Raw genomic sequence first — 26,859 nt, forward strand, 5'->3', positions numbered from 1 at the left:
ATTTAAAAACTTACAACATAAGGAATCGGGAACCAGAACCTTTATTACAGCAATCATCACCATAACCATCTGGACGTTTTCCGCATATGCCACACAATAATGCTGCCACTAAACAAACTAAAACCTAAATAACATAATCAAAATCAATTACACATACAATTTCGAGCAAAATTTTACAAAAAGAAAAACTTACTAATAATAAAACTGAGCATACAGCAATGCCCACATAGAAACGATATGGACCATATTCGGTACGATAATTATCAGCAATATTGGTATATTTATGGGTATTTGTACCAATAATTTTTGAAACCTTTTGCAAATTTGTTTTAATATCATTTGAAGCTTTAAGCAAACCTTCACCTGTAAATTTTGAAGTACAAGAAAATAATTACAAATATATTTCTAAAGAAGTAGAGATAATTCTACTTGATGTAACAGTGAGAATGTACGAACAAACTTACCGGCTTTCGTAATGGCATCAACAATTTGTGGGGTATATATGGCAATTGTATCATTTAAATGTTTACGCATGGCTTTCAAAGCTTTATTACCACGTTCTCCAGCCGAGGCTATATCATCGCTTATTAATTGTTCTAAATTTTCAATTATAGAAGTGACATCAGGCAGCTAAACGAATGAAAGTTGTAAGAAAGGTTAAAATATATAAGATAATTTTTGAAATTTTTTTTGTTTTTTTTTTAAATTAAGATTGTTCGAAATTTTATAAAAATACAAAATTTTTCGAAATTAATCTAAAAAAAGGATTTTTCAAAAATTTACAAAAAAATAAAATTTTTAAAAATGTTTCGAAGAATTTTTTTAATAAAAAAATGGAAATTTTATAAGAGAATTAAAAAAAATTCTAAAAATAACTTTAATAACTTTATGAAAATTTTCTATAAAAATAGAGAATTTTATGAAAATATTCTATAAAAAAAGAATTTTATGAAAATTTTCTATAAAAGGACAGAATTTTATGAAAAATTTCTATAAAAAAACAGAATTTTGCGAAAATTTTCTATAAAAAAGAGAATTTTATGAAAACTTTCTATAAAAAGAGAATTTTATTAAAATTTTCTATAAAAAGGGAGAATTTGAAAAATTTTATATAAAAAGAAAGTTTTGAAAATGTTCTATAAAAAGATAATTTATGAAAATTTTCTAGAAAAATAGAATTGTATGAAAATTTTCTAGAAAATGGAATTTTTTGAAATTTCCTATAAAAATGAATTTTTTTCGAAAATTTTCTATAAAAAGGGAATTTTATGAATTTGTTTTTAATAAGCGAATTTTTTGAACATTTTTTTTAAAAAGGGATTTTTATAAAAACTTTCTTTCAAAAGGGATTTTTTTTGAAAATTTTCTATTAAAAGAGATTTTATGAAAATTTCTAGAAAAATGGAATTTTTTGAAAATTTTTTATAAAAAGGAATTTTATGAAAATTTTCTATAAAAGGAAATTTTATGAAAATTTTCTTTAAAAAAATTTTTATTTTCTAACCCGGGACTTTTTCTATTCTCCTGCATTAATATCTTTATTGCCCTTTTCAAAAAGAACTTTTTTATGAAAATTTAGAAAAAAGTGAAAATTTTTCTATAAAAAAAAAATTTAAAAATAAATATAAAACGATATTTTCGAAAAAAAATTGTTATAAAAAAAGATAAATTTCGAAATTTTTTGCAAATTATTTAAAAAAGGGAATTTTTTGAAAATTTTCTATAAAAAAGGGAATTTTATGAAAATTCTATGAATGTAATGAAAATTTAAAAAAGGAGATATTTAAATAAATGGAACATTTTATAAAAAAAAGGACATTTTATGAAAATTTAGAAAAAATGAAAATTTTATAAAAATTTTCTATAAAAAAGAAATTTAAAAATAAATATAAAAACGATATTTTCGAAAAAATTGTTATAAAAAAATAAATTTCGAAAAATTTTTGCAAAATTACTCGCAAATTTCCTTAAAAAAGAAAATTTTTCGAAAATTTTCTTTAAAAAATACAAAATTTGTTAAAAATTTCGCAAATTTTATTTAAAAAATGGAATTTCTATAAAAATAAATTTTTTCAAAAATCTTTTAAAAAAGAAAATTGTTCGAAAAATGAAAAAAAGAAAATTCTCTTTTTTATTAAAGAGAAATTTCAAAATTTTTCTTAAACAAGAGAATTTTTGAAAATTTTTATAAAAAATATTTCGAAAATTGCCACAAATTTTAAAATAATATAAAACAAAATCCACTTAATAAAAGTTCTTAGAGATGCCTAATGCAAATTTCTTTTGAAAAAACATACCTTAGGAAAATAACGATCTACCATCTTTTGATATTTATAAGCAGCATTAAATATATTATCATACAATTAGTTTAATGTTGCAAAAGCAAATGTTTAATATAAATTAAAACATAACACTTTGACTTAACTCACCTGATCATAATGGATACCATTAGCATCTAATTTTCCAATTTCATATCTATTCAAAACTTCCTTACAAGACTGATCTGAACATTTGTTAAGCATAACTAATAAATCGCGTTTAACACCACGTAAACCTTAAACAATAAAAATATTAATAGTAAAACATTTTTAAGAAGTTTTATAAAGAAATTCCTACCATCACTTAATTGAGAAGCATAGACCCTTAGATCATTTGTTATTAATTTCATTTTCTGTAATTTTCTCTGCAAGTCTGGCAGTTTTTTAAGAAAATCAGTAAGATAACCCACCGAAACAGCCATAGACTTTTGTTCTAACTGAGTAATAATGAAGTCAGAAGTTTCTAAAAAGAAATTTAATAAATTAAAAATTAATATTTAATTAATTTAAACAACAACTACCTCTTAAAATCAGTTCCAATTGATCGGATAACTGTTTGTAATTATTAACTAAAACATATTCCAATTGTTCTGAGGTTACTTCTAAGAATGTTTGAGTATCATTGCTACCGGCACGTACCACAGCAGTGCTGTCATCTATACCATATTGCATATAACTATTAGTGGCAAATGCCACAATAACACCAAACCTTTAAAAGATTTCATAATTTGTTGCATGTTTAGTTTAGGTAAATGTTTATAAAAATGTAAATTGCAAAAAAGCTTAATTAATAGTAAAACTTACAATATTCCTGTGGCTAAAAGTATTAAAAAGAAACCTAGAAAAACACGGCGGCAGGTATCATGTTTTTTATCAAATGGCTCAGAACGACCACCACATGCACCAGCACAACGGCAGCAACAGAAACATAAGCTAAAGAGAAAAGAAAAACAAAAAACAAAATTAATATATATAAAACTATGTAACACACAATTTGTTTAAAATTTACCCTATTATAGGCATAGAAGCCACTAGGACTCCTACTATCAAAACAATCAATAAAATAGGCCAATAATGTAGAATCAAATCACCCCATTCATTGCGCTCTACTTTGGGTCCCAACTGTACTGTAGAATCTTTAAATGTTAAATAGCCTGTAATAGAACAAAAATAAATTAGAACTTTAAATCAAAACTGTTAACTCTACTATAATATTACTCACCATCTGGTATTGGAGTTTCGCCACCAATCAAAAGCCACATTACTTTTTGAGTGATTTCATATAAAGGTTTCATGCCACGTGCATTGTAATCTGTGGTACTTTTATATGTTACATTCTTTGACCAATCCGTATATTTTGTAGGCTTTAAATTTAATTTGGTATTCATGTCAAATGCACAACTTGTTTTGCACAAACTGCAAACTACTACTAGCAGCAGTAATAAACTAAAGCTCATTGTCTTCCATGATGATGACTTGATTTGACTTAATCTTGAATGCTGATGATAAACATCTAAAGTTTTCAATGTCATTTTTGTAAAAATTTTATGTTTTATGTGAAACTATGGTTTTTTTCTTGTCTTTTTTTCAGTTTGCTTTTGTTTTATTATAATTTTTTATTCGTTGAAGGAATGTTTAGTTTTTTTATTTTGTTTCTTATTCGATTTGAGATGAGTGTGAGAGGAGATGCTTGCTGCACACCTAGCGCGAATAATTAAATTTTAATTTTTCCTTCTATTGAAATCATTTGGCAATGTGTGGAGGCTGTTGTCAAAACGATCAATGTAGCCATTAAGAAAAAACTAAAATGAGAAAAATTTAAATAAAATTATTTAGAAATTTAAAGTAAATTCATCCATAAAAACTAAGTTTTAATTTGCGAACAAATTTACCCCTTAAAAATTAACGAAAATTTTGCTAAGTTATTGTAGAGTGAGTTTGTATATATTTTACGTTTACATACTTCAAAGATTTTTATCTTTATTGGTTCCACTTGTGGTTTTTGTTTGAGATATTAGGAACATTTTTCTCCATATTTAATTTTAATTTAATAATGAAAAATAAAAAGTTTAATTCCTAGAAAACAACCATATAAAAAATCTACATTTATTTTTTTTATGATGACTAATTGTGATAAAGAGTTTCGGAATTACCAAACTTAAAAATCTTGTAAATTAAACAACAAAATAATTTTAATTTTTATAAATAACGACATTAGAAAATAATCGAAAATTAAGTTAAAGTTCTATTTTCGAAAAATTAAAGAAAATAATCCAGCAGTTAGGTCGGACAGTACCGAAATACCTATTTAACCTACCGCTTAGGATTACCGTTTGCCACCGACTGACTAGCTATTTTATCATGTGCTTGTCCTACGAGAACGACAATCGTCACATCATGGATTACGAAGAGGCACTAAAGTGACGATTATCTTCACCCTAGTTTATAAAGAGTACATCCGTGACGAAAGATGAATTAGAGCCATTCAGCTGGTTAGACGTTAGCGAAAATCGCGGTCTGGAAAGCACTGGGAAGTAATAACCAAACAAAAAAGTTCGTCATTTTCAAAAACATCCCAGCAAAAACTTGCATTGGAAAGTAATGAGTTAAAAAAACCGCTTTTCACTACTTCTTCATTAGCATTTGAACTCATTATTTTAATACGGTGATGATATTGTAGGCAAGTACTTACCAAATAGAGAGTTAATAAGTACTTACAAATAGAGAGTTAAAAAGTTGCTTTGTTTTAAAAGCACAAAAAGAAACCTTAAACTAAATACGAACCTGGGTTTCTTGTTCGTTAGTTTGCTGTCTTACTCACAACACCACTGCTTACCCAGCAAATACTCGGTAATGACTTGTACTTATATAACCACATACTTTTCATTGTCGAAGTGCTTTACGTGAATACCTGCCTTATTTCACGGTGGTCTTTTTCAACCACTGGGTGAGCTTTTGCAACGACCCACCACCGCCCCATTGTGCTTCTTACACGCCGGTGGCAATTTCCGGTCCAGTATACGTGCATTTTGCTCGAGTGCTCGAGCTATCTAATCTCTAACCATTGTTGCCCCGTTGCTTAACTTTCGAGATGGAAAAACATCACTTCTGTTTACAACCACGCATATGGGATGGTCTCTCTTGAGTCGGCAACAGCAGCTAGAGACGTAACCGGTAGACCGAAATACGAATCCATCAAATAAGCCGATATTTTGTTCTTACTCACAGTGACACACTGTGGTAATTCTGGTATGAACTGAGTTTACTCTGAACATACCTGGGCAAGGAAGAAAAATTCAATGTTATCACTTGTATAAGATAACTTTCAGCCATCACCATCCATCACCCAGCGCACTTCTCATTTATCCTACACACTCATAAAGGAACAACAAGGTATTCTGTATCATATACAATTAACACCAACTCATTTCCAAAGCTTAGTCCCACAGTCACTCCTCTGTGAGGTATCTGTTGTCATTCGGCAACAGCACCGAACTTATCCCGAAATATAGACTTCACCGTGCATCAGTCTTTTAACTGCAACTCATTCTTCCCGCGAATTTGGGTTTAAACCACAGCCACTACGTGGATCCCGAAGGAACCTCAACCAACTGACCAGCCAGGACAAATCCTGCGGTCAACTGGCCACCCGTAGTGTCAAATTATGTGGCTCTCTGTTTAGACCCCATGTCAAATCATACCAAGGACTAGACGAGGACCGAAGTGACATCACCAGTTTATAGTTCCGGCAGACTAGAGGTACTTTTAGCACCTCTTTACCCCGGGAGTGCAATACACCAAGATGAGGGCCCTTTATCGAGGAATGTCTGCTAAATATCGTCTGTAATCAGATAAGTAAATAGCTTTTAACTCACTTACTATTCAATGTAAGTTTTTGCTGGGTAGTTATTTTATTGTACGTCAAATAATGGTTTTAACACAGAAAAACAATTTTCTTTCTGTGTATTGCTAGTTGCTAGAGAGCTATCCAATAACATATGCAAATAAAACGGCAAAACTCAAAATAAAGTACTTAAGTATCTGATTATATGTAAGTCATAAAAAAAGTACTTACAAGTAATACAGACTGTATATAGTAGTCATTGAAAAGTAAGTGGTTATATAAGTACAAATCGTTAACGAGCTTTTGCTGAGATATTATTTCTTACTTATTATGAATGAAAATAGTTTGAGAAAAATTCATATTTGTTGCATACTATTTATTCTTTAAAATTATTAATAAATTTTTTTCAGTGTAATTATAAAAATGTTTCGAATAGAACTTTGTGGTTATCAGAATTGAAAAGCCAAACTTAATTTTTATTTTGAATGACCAACAACTGTTGCTAAACATATTATCAATATTAAATCGTAAAAGAAAGTTGAATGAAGAAGGGGTCTGCAGTTAAAACGGGAATATAGGGAATTGCGAAATATGTTACTAAGGTTTTTGGTGCTTATTCGTCACATTACCAAAAATGCACAAAACTTTTTATAAAAAAAAGATAAAATATTATTATTTTTATTTATTACCAATAACCATATCTTTTAAATATCAAAATAATTTTATTACCAATAACTGAAATACAAAATTATTATTTATAAAGTACAGTTCAAGTGATTTGTTCAACAAAATAATATTTTCACTTTTTCTGGTTTTTATTTATAGAAAAAAATGTTTCTGTTTTTGTACATGAAAAAATGTTGAAACTGCTTTGTCATTTTTATCATTTTTATACTATTTGTTTACACATGTACTAGCTTACAACACGATAAACCAAACAACCAACCACCTACTGACGAACCAACAAACAAACAAACGAATAAACTATCCAACAAACTTGTGGTATTAAAATAGTTGCTACTAGTGATGAAAGTAACACCCGTTGGTGATAAATTGTATGTGGACATGAATTCGATTAGTTCAAAAAATAACATATTTATAGACTTAACTTTATTGGATGGTTGAAAAGAATTAAAAAGTTCATATAAAAGTTGTATGTATGTATGTATGTATGTATGTATGTATGTATGTATGCTCTCTTTGTAACTCTCGTGTAATGAACATACATAAAATGGCACGTTTATAATAAAAACGTGTTTCAATTGACCTATAAATACCGAAAATAGAAAAGTATTACTTTATAACTAAGATCGTTAATAAAGCGTTTAATTAAGAAATTTTAAACGAAAGTTCTTAAAGTCGGTTTAAAAAAAAAAGAAAATCTAAATTACAATAACCAATTAGAAACCAAATTGCAATTATTTGAAATTTTTTATTTTCAGTTAATTTATTTAAATTAAGTACTAATTATTTTTAATTTATGTAAAAATATATTCATTAACATCTTAAAATATGAAAAATTTTATTATTCATTGTAATTTTAAAAGCAAGAATTACTTTTAGTCGTTACTAAAATGCACTTTGTCAGCATAAAAACTCATCAAATTAATTTTCAAGTTTAAAATATATAAATAAAGGCCTTGTAAAAACTATAATTCGTCATCTACAATATAAAAATATTTATTTAACATAAAATAAGCTCAATGTAAAATTTAAAATAATTTTATAAAAAAAAGATTTAAAAACATTGAACCCTATTTTTTGTTTACTTTTATGGATTTTACCTAGTTACGGTACATTCTTTTTGCTACTGTTCATACATACTTCACTTTTATAAGATGTTTTCACTTTGCTTTTATTCACTGTTTTATTTGCTGTTCTATATTCTAGATGTTCTTAACCTAAGGTGGCCTCAATTTCATAGTAGGTATGTCACTTGACGATTTGGTGTTATTAGTTTTCTGTGCACAGCTTTAATGTTTTAGTATGGCGCAAGAATTGATATTTGCATAGGTTTAGAAGCAAAGTTAGCAAACTACACTAACGGTTTTTTGAGTAGAAACCTTGTATCATATAATAACAGCCAGATTTAGGAACAGTGCCAGAAATATAACTATCGCAATTTGGCTGATCTGTCTGTCAAGGAGAACTTTTACAACTAATCATAGTGATGGGCCACTTCAACGCTCAACTACACAGAGGGAATAGGAAATATACACGCCTGGTATCAAATTGACACCAAAAAGTTTATAATTTTTCAATAACATCCGTTGTCAAAGTATATACATACGTACGACAACACTATTGACAAACAATCCGTTGCCAATAGTGAGCTTACCACGTTTGTTAACATTTAGACAGCGGATGTGTATAAAATTTAGATTTCGACAACGAATTGTTGCAATGTTGTTGTTGTTGTCAACGGATGGTATTGAAAAATTATAAACAGTTTGGTGTCAATATGGTACCAGGCGTGTATATTTCTTTTTCCCTCTGTGTAGGAAGTGATAACTTGGAGAAGGTGGGAGCCTTGAACAATGTCAGACACCACTTTTTAAGGAGAGCCGAGGAACATATCCGTTACAAGGAGGCAAATAGAAAGCTTTGGATAACTGAAAACAATTGACCAAAGGAGAAGAAAGAAGAGCATTTTAAAGGTGGCAAAGATATGCGGCGAAAAAATGTGAATACGCAAAGAGTATAATGCACTTGATAAACTAGTTAAGAAAATTACCCCAGAGGATAAGAGAAGATTGTACAGTAGCCTGGGGATGGAAGCCGAACCATATGCTATAAATAACCGGCAGCAACTGTGCCAGCAGCAAACCATTAGATTAGAGGGCCCTAAACCCTGCGACCCTGTTTTGGATCTCTTGTGCGGCCCGTGAGTTCACAATAACAGGTTTAATTCATGTATGAAAATAACGGGTTAGGGGCCTAAGATTCTTTCCCGACGAGTCCGTAGACAATTGCACAATATGTGTTCAAAGGTTTTCTCCTAGCAGCCACAAAATCTGCATAGCTTCGACCAAACCATTGCAGAAGGGCAATTATAAACTGGCAACTTCTAAACAGGGGACGATGGATACATGGGTGAAACACTATTCCTTATTCTATTCCTTTTCTATCTAAAGAAATCGATACGCAATAAAATACCTGTATTCTACACCTTTGGTTGTAAAATACGGCGAGACAATTGATGTCAAAGCTGGCGTCAGACAACATTGTAATAGATGTAGTTCTGCTTAGGCCTAGTCTGGGGTATAAACTGGCGTCTGGGGGACCTTAATTATACAGATGACATTTGTCTCCTCGCGCAAAGATACTATGAATTACAGAAGAAACTAAACGACTGATTACTAATGAAAAACCTTAAAAATAAAACAAGTAAGAATTTATATTCGGTCATATATGGGGGCAGGTGGTTAATATGGGCCTATCCTTATAAATTTTGGTAGAGAGATTTAGGTCTACATTAATGTTATTTATACAGAATTATATCTTGATATTAGTGTTTATAAGAGAATTTTGACCATCAAAACATTTTCTGAAGGATACTTTGTATGAGGACTAGAGTCAAATGAGGCCCTATCATCGACAGTACCATTAAGACTTATATAAAACTAAGTTTTGCCGATTTTTGGAGAGAAACAAGAACATTTACCATATTTATGAGCCCAAAAGCGCTACTCTGCGGGGTCTGGTTGTATAGGGGCTAGGGGGAATTAATGGACCGATTTTATATATTTTAAAAAGGTGTGGTGTGGTGTAGGTTATAAAAAAACAGCAAATTTAGCCAAATATAAAAAATGGAGATTATTGCTTTTGCTTCTAAATTTCTAGTCCAGATCTAGTCTGTGGGTTGCGACAAGATAAATCGACCTATTATGACAAAACGTTGTAAATTATTCAAAAGACCTCGCCTTCTAATGTGTAAAGTTTCCATTTGTAAAGTGATAAAAATTTATGATTCTTGACGCAAAATACTTGTCAATGGCCCAGTATTAGGGGCCAGTATGACATGCAAATGAAATTCAGATTCAAACTGAAAATACATACGATTCTACAAAAAATCTGAATAATTCTTTTAGGTTCTTCCAAATGGCTTTCAAGATTCAAACTGAAAACCCCTACTAACGCTCAAAACTATTTTCCTCGCCCTTTTCCCATAAGACTCTCCATAAGAGTTAATTAAATTGCAATACCTATTCCATAAATAATAATAAAATTCTAAAGTTATTTGTTTCATATTTTCCCATTAATTAGCTTTATCACTACATCACTTTCCACTCTAAAAATATAAAACTTAAATGAATTGAATTCTTTAGAAAAAAAAATCAATCTAAGTGGTACTTAAGAACAGGTAGAAGAAAAAAAATAAACTTGTTTTAAACATTACACATTTAAGTGAACAATTCTTATCATAATAAATAATATCACAATGTACATACTCACATAACTATTTACAATTACTTGTTTATTTATTCATTTAGTCTATTTTAAAAATGGAAAATATTATATTTTTTTATAGTTTTGTTAGCAATAATATTAAAACTATTCATACATTTAATTACGTGCAGTAAAATCTGTGGAAATATTTGTTTATAAGTATATTTTTATAAAATAGTAATAAACATTAAGGGGGTTTAAGAAAAATAACAATTATTTTTAACAAGAATTAATAATTTTTTTTTCCAACTTCTAATTTTAACAATAGTTTATAAACAAAATTTATTATGACTAAGTATTAATTGCCATTTTAAAACAAGTAAGAAAGTATAGTCGGGCGTGGCCGACCATATGATACCCTACACCATTTATGAATATTATATGTGATTTATTTTTCATAATAAAGCATTTATCTTCAATATTCCATTGTTCCGATACATTTAAGCAATTTATGGATGAAAAACTAATTTTCTGAAAGAGGTTTTATATGGGGACTAGGGGCAAATATGGACCAAGCCCGATAAAATTTTGTGAATATATTTATATTTACATAATATTTTATTGTGCTGAATTTCATCGCGGTATTTGTGTTTATAAGTTAATTTGGGACATTCAAGTAATTTTCTGAAGAGGACTTTGTATGGGAGCTAGGGTCAAATGGGGCCCGATCTTTATGAAATTTGGCAGGGTCACCAAGACTTCTATAAAACTTAGTTGTGCCGTATTTTATCGATATATCTGTATATTTAACATAATTATGAGCTCAGAAGCCCTTTTCGGGGGTTCTGTTCTATGGGGGCTAGGTGAAATAATGGACCGATTTCAACCATTTTCAATAGGCTTCGTCCTTGGGTCAAATAAAACGTGCGTGCCAAATTTCATCCAATTATCTTGAAAATTGCGACCTGTACCTTGCGCACAAGGTTTACATGGACAGCCAGCCAGCCAGACGGACGGACGGACGGACGGACATAGCTTAATCGACTCAGAAAACGATTCTAAGCCGATTGGTATACTTTAAGGTGGGTCTAGGACGAATATTTTTGTATGTTACAAACATCAGCACAAATCCAATATACCCTCCCCACTAAAGTGGTGTAGGGTATAAAAATTTTATAATTTTTTGGAATTTTAAAGAAGCTGCGAGTTTCTCTTAGCATTTAAATTAGCAAGATATTGTGAGTACTAAAGTTAATAGATTTCACCTCTGAGAACTTTTAATAAAATTTGCAAATATGTATGTATGTATTAATATTAATTTATATAACCATGTCTTTCTATTAATTTTATTACTTTTTTTAGAGTTATTTGTTAAATTATCTAATGTTTTATTAGCACAACTGATATCAACTTTTGCATCTCTTCTATGAGTCAACGATACAAACGGAAATGTAAATATACATTGTCATTTTTATTCATAATTTTCATTTTCTCATTTCAATCATTTGTGAGCAAAATTTAATTTAAAGAAATAATAAAAACGGGACTTTTTTTTTCTTCAATACACACTTTATGACGCTCTGTTGTTAATTAATAATAATTTAGGAAAATATTATAGTATACATATACATATTTTTATATTAACAATTACACTTTAAATTTTAAACACAACTGATATATCCGTAAGATAAAAGAGAGTACGTACAATCAAGTTGTTCGTTGTTAGTCAACTGAAGTTTTAATATGTTTTTTTTTTATCATTGAAAAGAAATTAAACAAAGAAAGAATATAAAAAGCAACTGAGAATAGAAAAAAAAATGAAATAATAAAGCAAGAGCAAGATCTTGTATTTGGCATAAATACAGTTCGAAACGACAGACACAACACAACAACATGTGTAAAAAAGATATGTACAATAATAAAAAGAAAAATAAAACGGTTAACATTGAGACCTCTTTTGACACGATTTGGGGTTTTTAGCATTGATGTAGAAATACTAAATGTTAGTGTTAAGCTATGTATACTGGATTGTCAGATCTTATAACATTGGCAGCAAAATGTTTAGAAAATGTCTAAAACTATATATACACGGTTGTCAAATCTTACAACTTTGGCAGAAAATGTTCGAAAAATGTATAACAACCGTGTGAACTTAAGCTATGTATACAAGGTTACCAGATCTTCCAACGTTGCCAGAAAAATGTTCAGAAAATGTCTTACAACCGTGTGATCTTACATTTTTTGTCATACAACGTTGGGAGAAAAAGCATTGCCAGTATATTGTAAAACAATAATATTGTCAGACATCTAACAATCGTGTAAACACATTACGTAGCAATTACCAGACAATTGTCTGACAATTTTTATTATCAGATGTGCGAATTTTATGGATCTAACAATGAAACCATTGTCTGATAAATGTTTTCTATGGTAACTTACTATGATTCATAAAAAAACAAATAAGCAAATAATCAAAAAAAGCTTGACATGATTTTACAATTTGACAATTTGACTTTATGCCTATTGAAGTGCTGAAACATATGATATTTGTATAACTTAATATATAAGTTTAGTTGCAGGGGCGATCAATATTCTATAAAAATTCAATATTCACTAGTATACAATCACAAGAACTAAAACCAAAGTTTAATTTTCTAGAGGACTGAGCTGTGAAAATCCGAATTCCTCCTTCACATCATGTTTTTTTAAAAATCGTGTCATTAAGATTGAATAAAACTCCTTTTAGCCATATTTGAGAAGTTAAAACAGCGCAAATACATTTATATTTATAAAATTTCTTATGTCGTCTGAAAGTCTAATCTGTCGACTTAAAAATAAAGTTTTAAACTAACTCTGTTATATTTCCCTCCAATTTAGAGAGCTACACTGAAAATACTTTAAGCCAGCATAAATTTTAGAATTTGTTCTAGTTTCAATGCAAACAGAAACACTGCAGGTTATAGAATAGCATCCTCGGTACAAGTGATTTCGAGATTTTTAATTACTTCAGTACTTTTACATGTCTAAAGTTTCAGATGCACTGAAACCGTAGAATATGACCGCCACATCAGATTTCCCAACTTAATATTTATACCCTACACCACTATAGTGGGGAGGGTATTATGCGTTTGTGGTGATATTTTTAACACCCACCTTAAAGTATACCAATCGGCTCAGAATCACTTTCTGAGTCGATTTATCTATGTCCGTCCGTCTGTGTGTCCATATGCGCACTCTACAGGTCGCACTTTTCAAGATAATTCAATGAAATTTGGCAAATACTCTTCTTTTCACCTACGGACGAAGCCTATTTAAAATGGTTAAAATTCGTCCATTATTTCGTATAGCCCCCATACATCAGTACCCCGCGAATAGGACCTTTGAGCTCATAAATATGTTCAACGCTCTTGTATCACTTCAAAAACTTAGTTTTATATAAGTCTTAATGATACTGCTGATTTTCGTAATGATCGGGCCTCATTTGACCCTATAGCCCATACAAAGTCCTCTTCAGAAAATAACTTGATGGTCAAAATTCACTTATAAACACTAATATCACGATAATATTCAACATAAATAACTAATGTAGTCATAAATCCCTCTACTAAAATTTATAAGAATAGGACCAAATTAACCCCCTGGCCCCATATATCCCCTCATTTAGAAAATTCCTTTTTTAACTTCTTTTATAAAGTTGTGTCATCTGAAAGCTTTACCATTGCCTTGAAAATATTGGTTTAAATTTTGTTATATCTGGGTCCTTCTTTAAGATATCTTAACATAAGTTCGAAGGTACGATTTCGAAACTATTCTCCCGTGCCGTACGATTAAACATGCGAAAATTTTCTTAAAATTTCGAAGCTAAAATCCCTTGCCGGATATAAATAGATTAAAAATGTAAACATTTTTATTTGAAAAACTCTCTCAAATTTCCGGAAAACATTCTCTAGTTACAAATTTATAACACTGAGACATTTTTATTTAATTCTTTTTTATTAAATAACTACTACTATTAAATAACGAATAAAAGTACAAAAAGTACATTACACAGCATTAGATTGTTTTATTAAATATTTGAAAATATTAATTTTATTATATAAAAAACCTTCTTTTTGTCTATAAAATACATTCAAGTGGAAAATTGTCCAATCATAAATGTACCAGCAAACATTTTAGTGTATAGTACAAAAACAAACTTTCTCTTAAATTGATTGATATTTGCAGTCTTCATTTTTGCAATTATTTTCAAATCTTCTTTAACAACGAATTTTTCTAAAAAAAACTTTCATAGACCCTAATAAGACGTAAATATTTTAGCGAAAGGGGAACTACTAACACAGAACTTGAGGTATGTTTAGTCGGTGTGGACGTATGGCTCCATTCCGGTTTTATACATTGAATAAATGGAAGCTTCTATTTGGAATCTATTAATACATTTCAGTTACTTATATTACTTATAACTTCCAGAATAATAACTTATTAGGAATTTGAGACTCAAAATCACTTTAAGATAGAATTGATATAAAAAATTTCTTGTTTTTATTATAATTTATAACCTAAACCTTTAATAAAAATGATATATAATGCATTTTGAAAGAAATAAACTTAAATTACTTATCCTGTGGTTTTCTTCTTTTGCGAAATATTTTTAATAACCACCATAGTTAATATTTTCTTTGTTATCCCGTTGTATGATTATTACTTGAATTAATTACATTAACAAATTCTTTTCTTTAACTAATAATGTTTAGCATTATTTAATAAGAATAGTAAAAAAGGTTTGGCATAATAATATTAGATGAACGTGAAAAAAAATTTGTATTAAAAACAAAAAGCTAGGTGTGTTAATTTCACCATTAGCTGATTGACCTTTTGCTAGGACGAAACATATTATTTAACATCATATTCTAATTCAATAAATATTAATTTCACTGCTGGCTAGAGTGAAAAGTAATAATTAAAGGTAAAGAAACAAAGCTAATTATTTTACTAATACTTATAGGTATTTGAAATAAATAGAAAATTAAATTTACTTTTAATTAAAATGTTTTTTTCAAGAATGAATGAATTTTTATTAAAAACATGTTATTCTTTGTGGCCATTGGTTAAGCTGATCTGAGTTCTTTAGACACATTTTTTACAAAATGTGGTTTTAAAACAATAACTAGAAACCACCATATATTTAGTTAATTCATTAGTGATAAAATACGTTTAAATTATTTAGCTTTTAAATAATAAAATCTTTTTACTGCAATAATACCGATTCCTATTAAAAGTTCAAATTTGAAATTCATTTTTTATGTTTAAAACAATTTAACTATAAAAGATTAAAAATTACTTAAAAATAAAATACGAAGTCAAAAATGTAAACAAATGTAATCATGTGTGTTGGAATTTCCATTAGGGCAACCGTAAGAGTAATTGTATGAACATTTCGGAAGAATGAATAAAAAACTAATTTTATTATTTTTAAAAATTTATGAAAAGTGTTAAAAAACTAATAATACCCTGCACCACTATAGTGGGAAGGGTATTATGCATTTGTGCTGATGTTTGAACACCCTAAAATATTGGTCCTACACCCACCTTAAAGTATACTAATAGGCTCAGAATCACTTTCTTAATCGTTTCATCTATGTCCGTCTGTCCGTCCGCCTGTGTGTCCATGTAAACCGTGTGCACACGCTACAGGTCGCAATTTTCAATATAATTTAACGAAGCCTATTGAAAATTGTTAAAATCGGTCCATTATTTCGCATAGCCCCCATACAATCGTACCCCCCGAATAGCGCTTTTGAGCTCATAAATAAGTTAAATGTTCTTGTATCACTGCAAAAATCTGGAAAACTTAGTTTTATATAAGTCTTAATGATACTGCTGATTTTCGTAATGATCGGGCCTCATTTGACCCTTTCCCCCTTATTAAGTCCTCTTTAGAAAATGACTTGATGGTCAAAATTCACTTATAAACACGAATATCACGATGTTATTCTGCATAAATAATTTTAATGTAGGCGAAAATCCCTCTACCAAAATTTATAAGGATAGGTCCATATTAACCCCCTACCCCATATAACCCCACTTTTAGAAAATCCTTTTCTTTTTGTCAACAAATTGTTAAAATAATTCTGAATTAACGTAAAAATGAAATTAAATGCTTTATTATTAAAAAAAATAATCAATATTTGTAACATATTCACTGGTGTAGGTTATCATATGGTCGCCCATGCCCTACTATAAATTCTTAAGCGCCCTACAGACGATCACACTTTACGTACGACAAGTCTAATGAAAAAGTAAAATGAAATTCCATCCGTATAACAAAAAAGAGAATAAAAGTCGTATGATTTATATTATTTGTGTTTTCACGATTGGTATAAAACAATAATAAAGTAAAATGAAACAGCTGTTTCACTCTTTTTTATGTGTTTACATAAAAATACATCCCTGATCTAATGCGACTTGCTTGTTTTTTTAATAATTTCAAAATTGTAAAATTTTCCATCCATATTCTCTCTCAATGTGTGATGATTTCGTTACATATTGCGTTTACACGATCCCATCCGTTCTCTTCTACACAAAATTTTGACAGATCATATTACTTGTGTGCTCGTGTGAAGGGGGCTTTACTTTTTTTCATACAAAATTTGTTCTATAAACCTTTTATTTCGTTTTATCCAATTCCTTGTTGAGATCGACACAAGCTTCATGGAGTAATGCCTCCAATTTTAGGGTTTCAAACTTTTTGGGCTAGTTTGTATTCCGTCTTAAAATCACCACTTCTGGTGAAACCGATGTACAGCAATTCACCACAAGCTTTGGTGAGCAATTGGAGTAATTCGTCGCCCAATATTACAAATTAAATGACCAAAACATCCCGCATATTGGTACATAATCAACATTTCCAAAGCAAACAAAAGTTTGTTCCTAAAGTTTTTTAACTGAAAAGTTAGTAATACTAACAAAAATAACACCAAAAGTATCAGGCAATTAATATTTTCCCAAGACTCTCAAAAATATTTGAATAATTTCTAATAAATTTTTGGTAAAAGTATGAGTCAAGATTTTTTCTAATCTTTTGAATTTCTATGCACAACCTAAGCCCATAACATGTTTCGTATACAAAATGTCTAGGGCAATCCTAAAGCGCTGCTAACAATTTTTCATTTTTAAAATAGAAAATTGTTTTTGCCCACATAACATTACTTCTTTAGGTTTATTTTTTTGTATCATGTACCATGTATAACATAAAACATTTAACAATATAAAAACACAAAATTCAATATATAAAATAATTTATGCATTTAATACTCGTATTACAATATGTATTTGTTATTCAAAATCAAATAATTACATTACATTTTTAATAAAATTAACAATTTATTAATTATTTAAGTGGAATACCGTATTATTGTTATAAACAGCAACAAAATATAAAAAAGTTGTATTTAATTTTTTCACTTTGTTTATATTATACACACAATTTTAAACAACAATTTCCAACTGCGAATTATTTAATTTTTCAATATTTGCACCATAACAAATGTATATTTTTCAAGTTGTTTACTATGAATTAAATATAATTCTTTAATAATTAAAACAATTTTAAACAACTTTTTATTTTAACAATTAACGCATATTAAACGTGTAAACTCATATCTGACCAAAGGAAAAGTACTAAAATGTTGAATTATAAAAAAATTGAAAATAAATAACATAAAAATACACATGCGCTTTAGTTAGAATTCCTTTGCAAAATAGAGAATGTTCACTGACCCTTTACAGGATGCTGTGAAGTGTAGTGAACCCCAAAAAATGTATGTTGAATAGTTTTCATTTCTTAATGCTGTGATTTTTAAACTTTGTGGTTAAATTATAAATTGTAATTATATAAATTAATCCCAATCTAATACATTTATATGGAATGATAATTGTTTAAAATCTCTAGACATTCTATGGAATTATTTTTATATAGTGGCTACTGTGTGACCCTAATTATTTCAAATGCCTTTTTGTATAAAATTAAAGTTCAAAAAAATGTACAGGTCTGGAAAAATGCTTGATACTACTTTAAAATAGATATTAATATTCAAAAAAGATGGCATTATTATTTAGAACAATCCGAATCAGATCGGCAACAACCTGAACAACAACATATTAAACGTTATATATTTTAAGCATCTAGGTTTCCATAATTGCTTGGCATGCTTTCGAAATTAACTTGATTTAGATATATGTTTGCATATGTTGACACAGGATAAATGTGTCTCCATATACCCACAAGAAAGTAATCATTAATCCGGAACGACCTGAGTCATATTTGTTTGTAAATAGTAATAGTAGTTTAATATTAACAGCTGTATCGAACGAAATACAGGCATAGAAAGTAAACAAATATCACTGATTCGATTGAGCACTGATCGCCTTAGACAATTGCAATTCTAATTTCTGGCAAATCAGACTCGAAAGTGCTTTGCTGTCTTTACTGCAGAGAGTGCAAAAGTAGTAAAAAGTCAACCTTGAAATCGGTCATGCAAGCAAGTACCTATAAAAGTAAATGTTAGGTTATGTTATCAGAATGTCCATGTGCTGTTATCACTTGGGTGTATTACGTTGATCTCTTTGTGATACCTAGAAAGAGAAAAGTGGTCAGCGTATTAGTACACTTTGACCTAATTATTCTGGGTTCCTATCCAAACGAGTTTGTCGCACGAATAAAGGAGTCTATCTTTCGGATATCAGTCTCAGATAGATCCGTTAGATCGTGTAGGAGATTTGCTCCTAGAAGATTTCATCTGTGCTCAGCTATAGCAATGCACTGACAGAGAAAGTGAGTGATACTCTCTTCTTCCTCTTCATCTAGATAATTTCTACAGTGGCCAGTCACCACTGTAGTTAATTTCATAGATTTGCTCTAGAAAATTGAAGTAGAGTTTGTGATCTTCGTGAGTCGTACAACGGTCTCATGATCTTCAATTTATCAGTGTTGCCCAACTTCGATGAGTTTATCTCGAATCGATAAGCCCATTTTTACAAGAGTCCGCAATAGCATTGCCAGGCAACTATTGATGACCTGGTAGCCCCTACAGTGCTACTGTGGAATGTTTTGTATTCTAGGGCCAAGTGAGATGTTGTATAAACACAACTTATAGATAGGTTTTTTTTCTTGTAGACAATATGTAGAAATTCAATATCTGGCATTTTGTCTGTTCATATCCGGCTAATACCGTCCTACATTCCATAGTATCTAACCCACAAAGAAATGAGTTAATTAGGATAAAGTTTACAAAAATTCATTTAAAGTCGACTTGTTAAAAACTCATCTAAAATCTTCAAAATGTTAATTATATAGTATATTCTCACAGACGATTTAAATAGAAAATAATTCCCATGTATTCAATAATCTTATTTTGATTACCAAGACAAGACATTTACTGCAGGTAAAACGCTTGCGATAAAGACCCTCATATTAGAGAAAATGTTTACCTCTAGGTTTTTTCTAAATATGTACATATGTATTTCTAAATCATATGGTATTTACAAAAAAATATTGTTTCCTATTATGTGATAAAATGTATATTTTTTGAGGGATATGGGTTTTTAAGTTATCTAAAGAAATTAAATTATCACAACTAAAGTGTTAAAAATGATAAGGATCGATATTAATAATTTCTAATGATAAGTACGATGAGGTAATTTGTGAACAATTGAAAAGTTTATATTAAGAAGAAATACGATATAAATGAAATTATACTTAATTGATCTATTGTCTATGAGGCTAGTCTGTCTTACCGACTATATTGTTCTATTTTGTTTGCAATAAACAATAATATCCAACCTTTTCTAATTTAGAATACAAATGAAATGAGTATAGTGCATATTTTATTTCTTATGTGTTGTTTCTAGATAACGAGCGAGTAGTTTGAGCACAAATTTTACTTGTATTTTGTTATTGTAACAAAAACAAAATACAAGTAAAATTTTAACTCAAACTACTCACACGTTATCTAGAAACAACACATTAAAACTAAAAGAAAATAATATTTTTTTTTTCATATAAACAATGGCCAGTTTAAAAAAGTTGTTTTCACTTTCTAAGTAATAAATTAAATGTTCATTCAGTGTAAATTTTTTGCATTAGTCAGATAGAATAAAATTAAAACTAAACTAACTAGTTTATTTTTTTCTTTTTCCACACTCATTGACTTTTATGTGGTAACTTTTGATTTTAGTAGAATTTGCTCAGAGAGTTTCTTTTATACAATATCCATTCACTTATGTTTTTTATAAATGAACTTGTTTACTAATTACATTTTATATTGATATCCAACATATACTTTGTTTTGATAAATCTTGTAATATTTCTGCAATTAAGTTAAGTTCTCCAACTCTGCTTGAAAAAACCTTCAGTTTAACTGGCAACACTGGCTTAACAAGAAATCTACTAAATCAATTAGAAAAAAACTTTTTCTATAGTTACATGAAATAACGACCTAACTTGAAGTCTTTCATTTAGAAAAAATATAATTTTTTAAAAGTACAAAACAGTATGCAAAGCCTCGAAAGAGTTAACTCCTTTATTGCATTCAATTGTCTTTTAAAGTGTTATAAATTCTTTAATAACATTGTTTATAATTTAATTTAGAAAATTAATTCTTAAAACTTTCTAAACAGAATGAAGGATTAGGAAATCTAAATAAGTAGATTTCATTCCTTATAGGCTCTATAAGATCTATTTACAGAGATTAAATCATGGTCTTTATTTCATTAGATCATTACAATATATTCTTTGGTTAGCTCGTACAAAAATTAAAATTTTATAATTGTTAACCGATTTTGTATTGGTGAGCTGTTTTTAATCATATTTTATCATGAATATATACACCTAGGCCACAACCGGTTTTGATTAAACCTCCTTTAGATGTGTTTTTTTCTTTTGCCGATGATATCATCTTTTAAAGTCAATTATCATCCGATAATTCAAAAACTTCTGGACGTAATTTCTTAAACTATTCCAATCAATGTTTACAGAGTGTTTGCAGTCTTTACATTATAAGTTTCGCCAATTTGTAGTTCTATCCACTGTTTCATTATTCCATGTAGTAGAGTGTTTTAGTGTTTTAAAAACAAAATTGGTGGCCTTGATTTAAGCCAGTTTACATGTCGTTCATTTATTACAAGACTGGCATAACTCGAAATTTGCATTAAATCTCTTCCATCATAGTAAAATTTATTTTTAAATCACATAATTTAATACCTATAGGTAGGTACTTAAGAAATAATAAAATAGCATAAAACATTCAAAGAAACTTTTCTTAAAACGAAATAATGGAGTTATAACTGTCTTGTAGTAAATGGGCGATATGTCTTTTCCGATTCATATTTGGGCGATCTTCAAGCTTTCTCCTATATTAAATTATTTCCAAAAGAAATTTTTATATATCAAAATATTTGCGGTTGCCGCTGTATATGAAGAAAAATGATGAAAAATGTAATTTTGTAGGCCAATAACTTTTAAACTAGTGGAGAGTAGAATACACCTTCTATATACATAATAGGTTCCCAGCAAAAATAAAGCAAAATATTAAAATAGCAATCAGCTGAGCCGGTGACATTGATTTAAGACAAACACAACAATAGGAATAAAACAAAGTTTTATCGTTGCATATTAAAAATAATATATTTTATATAAAAATGGGATTTTCCACCTAGATTTTGTTAAGAATATGGTGGCACAAATAACCCAATTCGTTCTTTAACAGAACTTATGCGGTTATCATTTATGAGCACAGATTTATGTATTTATTTATTAAGTATTCATTACACACTCAGCAATGTTTACATATTCTTATGTTTATGTGTTTATGTATGTACATATGATGTGTGGACAATGTTTCTATTTTATATGGCTTTCTAAGTAGTTATGTATATATTTATGTATGTACATAAAATTCTGAACTCTTAATATATACAAGAAGAAAAAAAACACTGTAAAAAAACTACCAATTATCTCTCTTTTTCACATACAACAACAAAAAACCTAAACAAAGAAAACAAGTTGGAAAATAAATTTAATAGAATTTGAGAGCAAATCTCAGAGATGTGCGCAGTAGGAGGTTTAAAAATCACAAAAAAACATCACTGACACAAAAAAAATTCTGAAATTTTACAAAACACAGCATAATTTTTAAGTTAGGGCGATCTCGACAATTTTATGTTTTTTTATGTCTCGTCAATTTATTAATAGTGAATGAATGTGTACTTAATTTATTCGTTTTTCTTTTTGGTTATAACTAGATCAAGCATTAATTCATGATTTTTAAGTTTACTTTTACTACAAACAGGATTTATTAAATTAACTTTTTTTGTAAAATATACACACACATTTTGTATACACACCATTTATTTATATTTCTCTATGGAAATTATATCCACTATATATTCTATTACAATGTTGAAATTCTCTTTTAATTTTTCTTTCTTTGCTTTTTAATTAATCAATTTCATAAATTAATCACTTTTTTCCAAAAATCTTATAGAAATTTATGTTATTTTTTGCTTTTTCCTGGAGAAACCAACACACACACAACACATACACACTTCAAATGCAGAAAGACCTGCATCCAACCGCAGCGTTTAACCGAGTTGACAACCTTTTCCAACGAATGAACAAAATGAACTGAATACAATTGAACACAAAAAAAAACACGAAACAAAATTGAGACTAAACAAAGGTTGCCAGAAGATTTTTGCTTATAATTTTTTTTAATTAATTTTTGTTCACATTTTGGCAGCAAAATCCTATATATGTTTACATTCCTTAAGAATATTACTTGGAATCTCACAGATTATAGAAAGAAAATATATAATTAATTTTCAATAGCCTTTCAAGCTCTATATATGTATACTGTCATAAATATGGCAAGTCTGATACAAATAAACAAAACAAAGCAGTGATGGAATTCTGGTACATAAATAAATTACCCTGAACTAATTGTACCACAAATCCCATCACTGCTGGTTCATTGTGTTTTTAGTGATGCCACCGTTTTATTTATAAAAATGTAGTTATGAACATATTAAAATACAAATTTTCTGAAAAGATTTTTAAATGTAAAAAACGATAAACGGTCAATTATTAGAACCGTTATATTAAATATAAAATTAAAAAGTAATACTGCTAACAGATAAATTCACTTACATAAATTTAAAATTTGGCTTTATAGATTTGATCTAATCGTTACAGATTTTTAATTAACTTTAAAATAATGAAGTTCATTAAATGAACGTATCTACACTAGTGGCCGAAACTAAAGCAACTGATGTTATATTTATGTGGAAACGTCTATTCTCCACGTTGAAAATATTTAAAATTTGTTTTTTTAATAATAAGAAAATTTCCCAAATTTGTTTTTATTTTCGTGAAATATCATTTAAATACACAGAAAGAAATTCATACTAGATTTGAATTGGCAAAAACTAAAGAAATTTCTTCATAAACAGTTTTTAAATTAATTTTTAACATAATAATTCACAGTGTATCTATGCTTTTTATAGCAAAAGAACATCTGGGAGTCATAGAAGTCTTCCGGAGCATTACTTGATCCCTTAAAAAGCTGTTCCATGGGTATTTTATGCAATCAAAGATATTGTCCTTTTAGTTTCCGTATCTCATTATGAGAACAAATCTGCAATGATCCAAAACTAAAAAATTGGGGTTCAGATGAACATTTGATGTCTCCTACATATCACCTGTCAACATTTGGCCATTTTCGATTTGGAATTTATTAATTGCTTTATTTTCCAATATTTCAAATGTCATGAGGACATATATATAATCCCTCTTACTTTCTTCTTCTACTCTTCACTATACTTACTCTCAAATCTTCAAAACATTTTTTCCCATTGTATGTATTCTTCATTTCGTTTATTTCGAATCTGACCTCAGAAATTCTCTATCACATCAGGTTTACAAGATGTCTTATACCATGTTCTCATGGCAACTTGAATTACTTAATTCGTAATTCGTTTAAACAAGTTTGAAAAAAATTCTCGTTTTCTGCCATATAGGTACGGAATGTTATAACCACTTAACATCGTCATAACCATGATGTAATAGTGCATCCGGTTATAACAGTTAGTTTTATATTTTAAATTTTGTTATGTCATCTGAAAGTTATCAAGGATGATATTTTAGCAAATAGCGGATATTTCATCATCAAAAAGTACACCAAATCTAATTACTTTCGATCTGCAACACAGACGCCAGTTACTAAAAAACGAAAAAATGCAAAAAAAGCTTTAAACGAAATTAAACTTTTTTTATTTTATTTAATTTCTTAGCAATTATAATTTTATTGTGTAAAGTTATACTTAAAATTATTGTTGTGTTTATACAAAAATTTATGCATTTTATTAACTAAAATACATGCTACTGCAGATTAACATTAGCTTCAATAGATCATACAAAACCTATTTAAAATAAAGTAAAAGCAATTAAAGGAAATAAATCTATAACAATTTAAAAAGAACCAACTCGTAACTGATAAACAACTAACTACTGTTTGAGATTAGACTGCCAACTATGATAAGTTATACAGAAGTTTTATTTTAATTAATAGTTACGAGATGATAAATAGGTTAAGCCAAGCGAGTAAATTAACAAAATTTTATTCGTTAATTTTTTAAAACTCCTATGTTAATAATAGATTTTTGGTCATGAGATATAAACTTCAGTTTGTAAAACGCGATAATGACAATTTAAGAATTTCACTAATCGTTTAACAAAAACTAGATCTTTTATATATTTTATACCAGACATGGAAAATTCAGTACTTTAATATTATTTTCAGTACTTTTTGATATCGAAAAATAACGCGGCTTACCCAACGACATTTTCGGTACTTTTTCAAACTTTTGATAAATAGTTCGCATATTAGTGAATAGACCATTAGTCTACAGTTTAGTCTAATCTATAGTCTAGTTTAAGGTCTAGTCTATAGTCTAGTCTATAATCTAGTCTATAGTCTAGTCTAGTCTATAGTCTAGTCTATAGTCTAGTCTATAGTCTAGTCTATAGTCTAGTCTATAGTCTAGTCTATAGTTTAGTCTATAGTCTATTCTATAGTCTAGTCTATAGTCTAGTCTATAGTCTAGTCTATAGTCTAGTCTATAGTCTAGTCTATAGTCTAGTCTATAGTCTAGTCTATAGTCTATTCTATAGTCTAGTCTATAGTCTAGTCTATAGTCTAGTCTATAGTCTAGTCTATAGTCTAGTCTATAGTCTAGTCTATAGTCTAGTCTATAGTCTAGTCTATAGTCTAGTCTATAGTCTAGTCTATAGTCTAGTCTATAGTCTAGTCTATAGTCTAGTCTATAGTCTAGTCTATAGTCTAGTCTATAGTCTAGTCTATAGTCTAGTCTATAGTCTAGTCTATAGTCTAGTCTATAGTCTAGTCTATAGTCTAGTCTATAGTCTAGTCTATAGTCTAGTCTATAGTCTAGTCTATAGTCTAGTCTATAGTCTAGTCTATAGTCTAGTCTATAGTCTAGTCTATAGTCTAGTCTATAGTCTAGTCTATAGTCTAGTCTATAGTCTAGTCTATAGTCTAGTCTATAGTCTAGTCTATAGTCTAGTCTATAGTCTAGTCTATAGTCTAGTCTATAGTCTAGTCTATAGTCTAATCTATAGTCTAGTCTATAGTCTAGTCTATAGTCTAGTCTATAGTCTAGTCTATAGTCTAGTCTATAGTCTAGTCTATAGTCTAGTCTATAGTCTAGTCTATAGTCTAGTCTATAGTCTAGTCTATAGTCTAGTCTATAGTCTAGTCTATAGTCTAGTCTATAGTCTAGTCTATAGTCTAGTCTATAGTCTAGTCTATAGTCTAGTCTATAGTCTAGTCTATAGTCTAGTCTATAGTCTAGTCTATAGTCTAGTCTATAGTCTAGTCTATAGTCTAGTCTATAGTCTAGTCTATAGTCTAGTCTATAGTCTAGTCTATAGTCTAGTCTTAGTCTAGTCTATAGTCTAGTCTATAGTCTAGTCTATAGTCTAGTCTAGTCTATAGTCTAATCTATAGTCTAGTTTAAGGTCTAGTCTATAGTCTAATCAATAGTCTAGTTTAAGGTCTGGTCTATAGTCTAGTCTACAGTCTAGTCTAAAGTATGTTCTATAGTCTAACGGAAAATTAGTTTAGTGTTTTATAACCTAAAAAGATGTACTCTTTTTGTTATAAGTCAGCAGTATTTTAAAATTGCAATTTTCCATGCCTGTTTTACACTAAAAATGTTATGCTAAATAAAAAAAAA

The 26,859-nt window shown here is 28.9% G+C and overlaps 1 protein-coding gene across 6 annotated transcripts; it reads right to left on the reverse strand.

Annotated features, from left to right (window-relative positions):
- Nucleotides 1-10: 10 nt before the first annotated feature.
- LOC119609893 (prominin-like protein) lies at nucleotides 11-23,237 on the reverse strand. Of its 6 annotated transcripts, none has more exons than XM_037964913.1 (11): nucleotides 22,951-23,237; nucleotides 3,541-4,120; nucleotides 3,328-3,472; nucleotides 3,123-3,251; nucleotides 2,840-3,027; nucleotides 2,617-2,781; nucleotides 2,430-2,554; nucleotides 2,298-2,321; nucleotides 465-630; nucleotides 194-363; nucleotides 11-124 (listed from the first exon to the last, which is right to left on the reverse strand). In XM_037964913.1, the coding sequence occupies exons 2-11, from the start codon at nucleotides 3,848-3,850 to the stop codon at nucleotides 11-13; spliced, it is 1,536 nt and encodes a 511-aa protein (XP_037820841.1). In that variant the 5' UTR covers nucleotides 3,851-4,120; nucleotides 22,951-23,237. The 6 variants fall into 6 exon arrangements, with proteins under 6 accessions (XP_037820841.1, XP_037820842.1, XP_037820845.1 ...); XM_037964914.1 differs by having other exon boundaries at nucleotides 22,936-23,234; XM_037964917.1 differs by having other exon boundaries at nucleotides 23,148-23,226.
- Between the last annotated feature and the right edge of the window lie 3,622 nt (nucleotides 23,238-26,859).

The sequence above is a fragment of the Lucilia sericata genome, unplaced genomic scaffold, assembly GCF_015586225.1.
Source record: "Lucilia sericata isolate MDLA Ls3-8-SP2 unplaced genomic scaffold, ASM1558622v1 Contig001081F_arrow, whole genome shotgun sequence".
NCBI lineage: Eukaryota > Metazoa > Arthropoda > Insecta > Diptera > Calliphoridae > Lucilia > Lucilia sericata.

Bases quoted from the DNA above. Each gene is read 5' to 3' on its own strand.
- LOC119609893 (XM_037964913.1), bottom strand. From the start codon at position 3,850: ATGACATTGAAAACTTTAGATGTTTATCATCAGCATTCAAGATTAAGT. The intron at 3,473-3,540 runs GTGAGTAATATT...GTTCTATTACAG, and splicing joins CGAAACTCCAATACCAGATG to GCTATTTAACATTTAAAGAT. The intron at 2,555-2,616 runs GTAGGAATTTCT...TTATTGTTTAAG, and splicing joins TGCTTCTCAATTAAGTGATG to GTTTACGTGGTGTTAAACGC.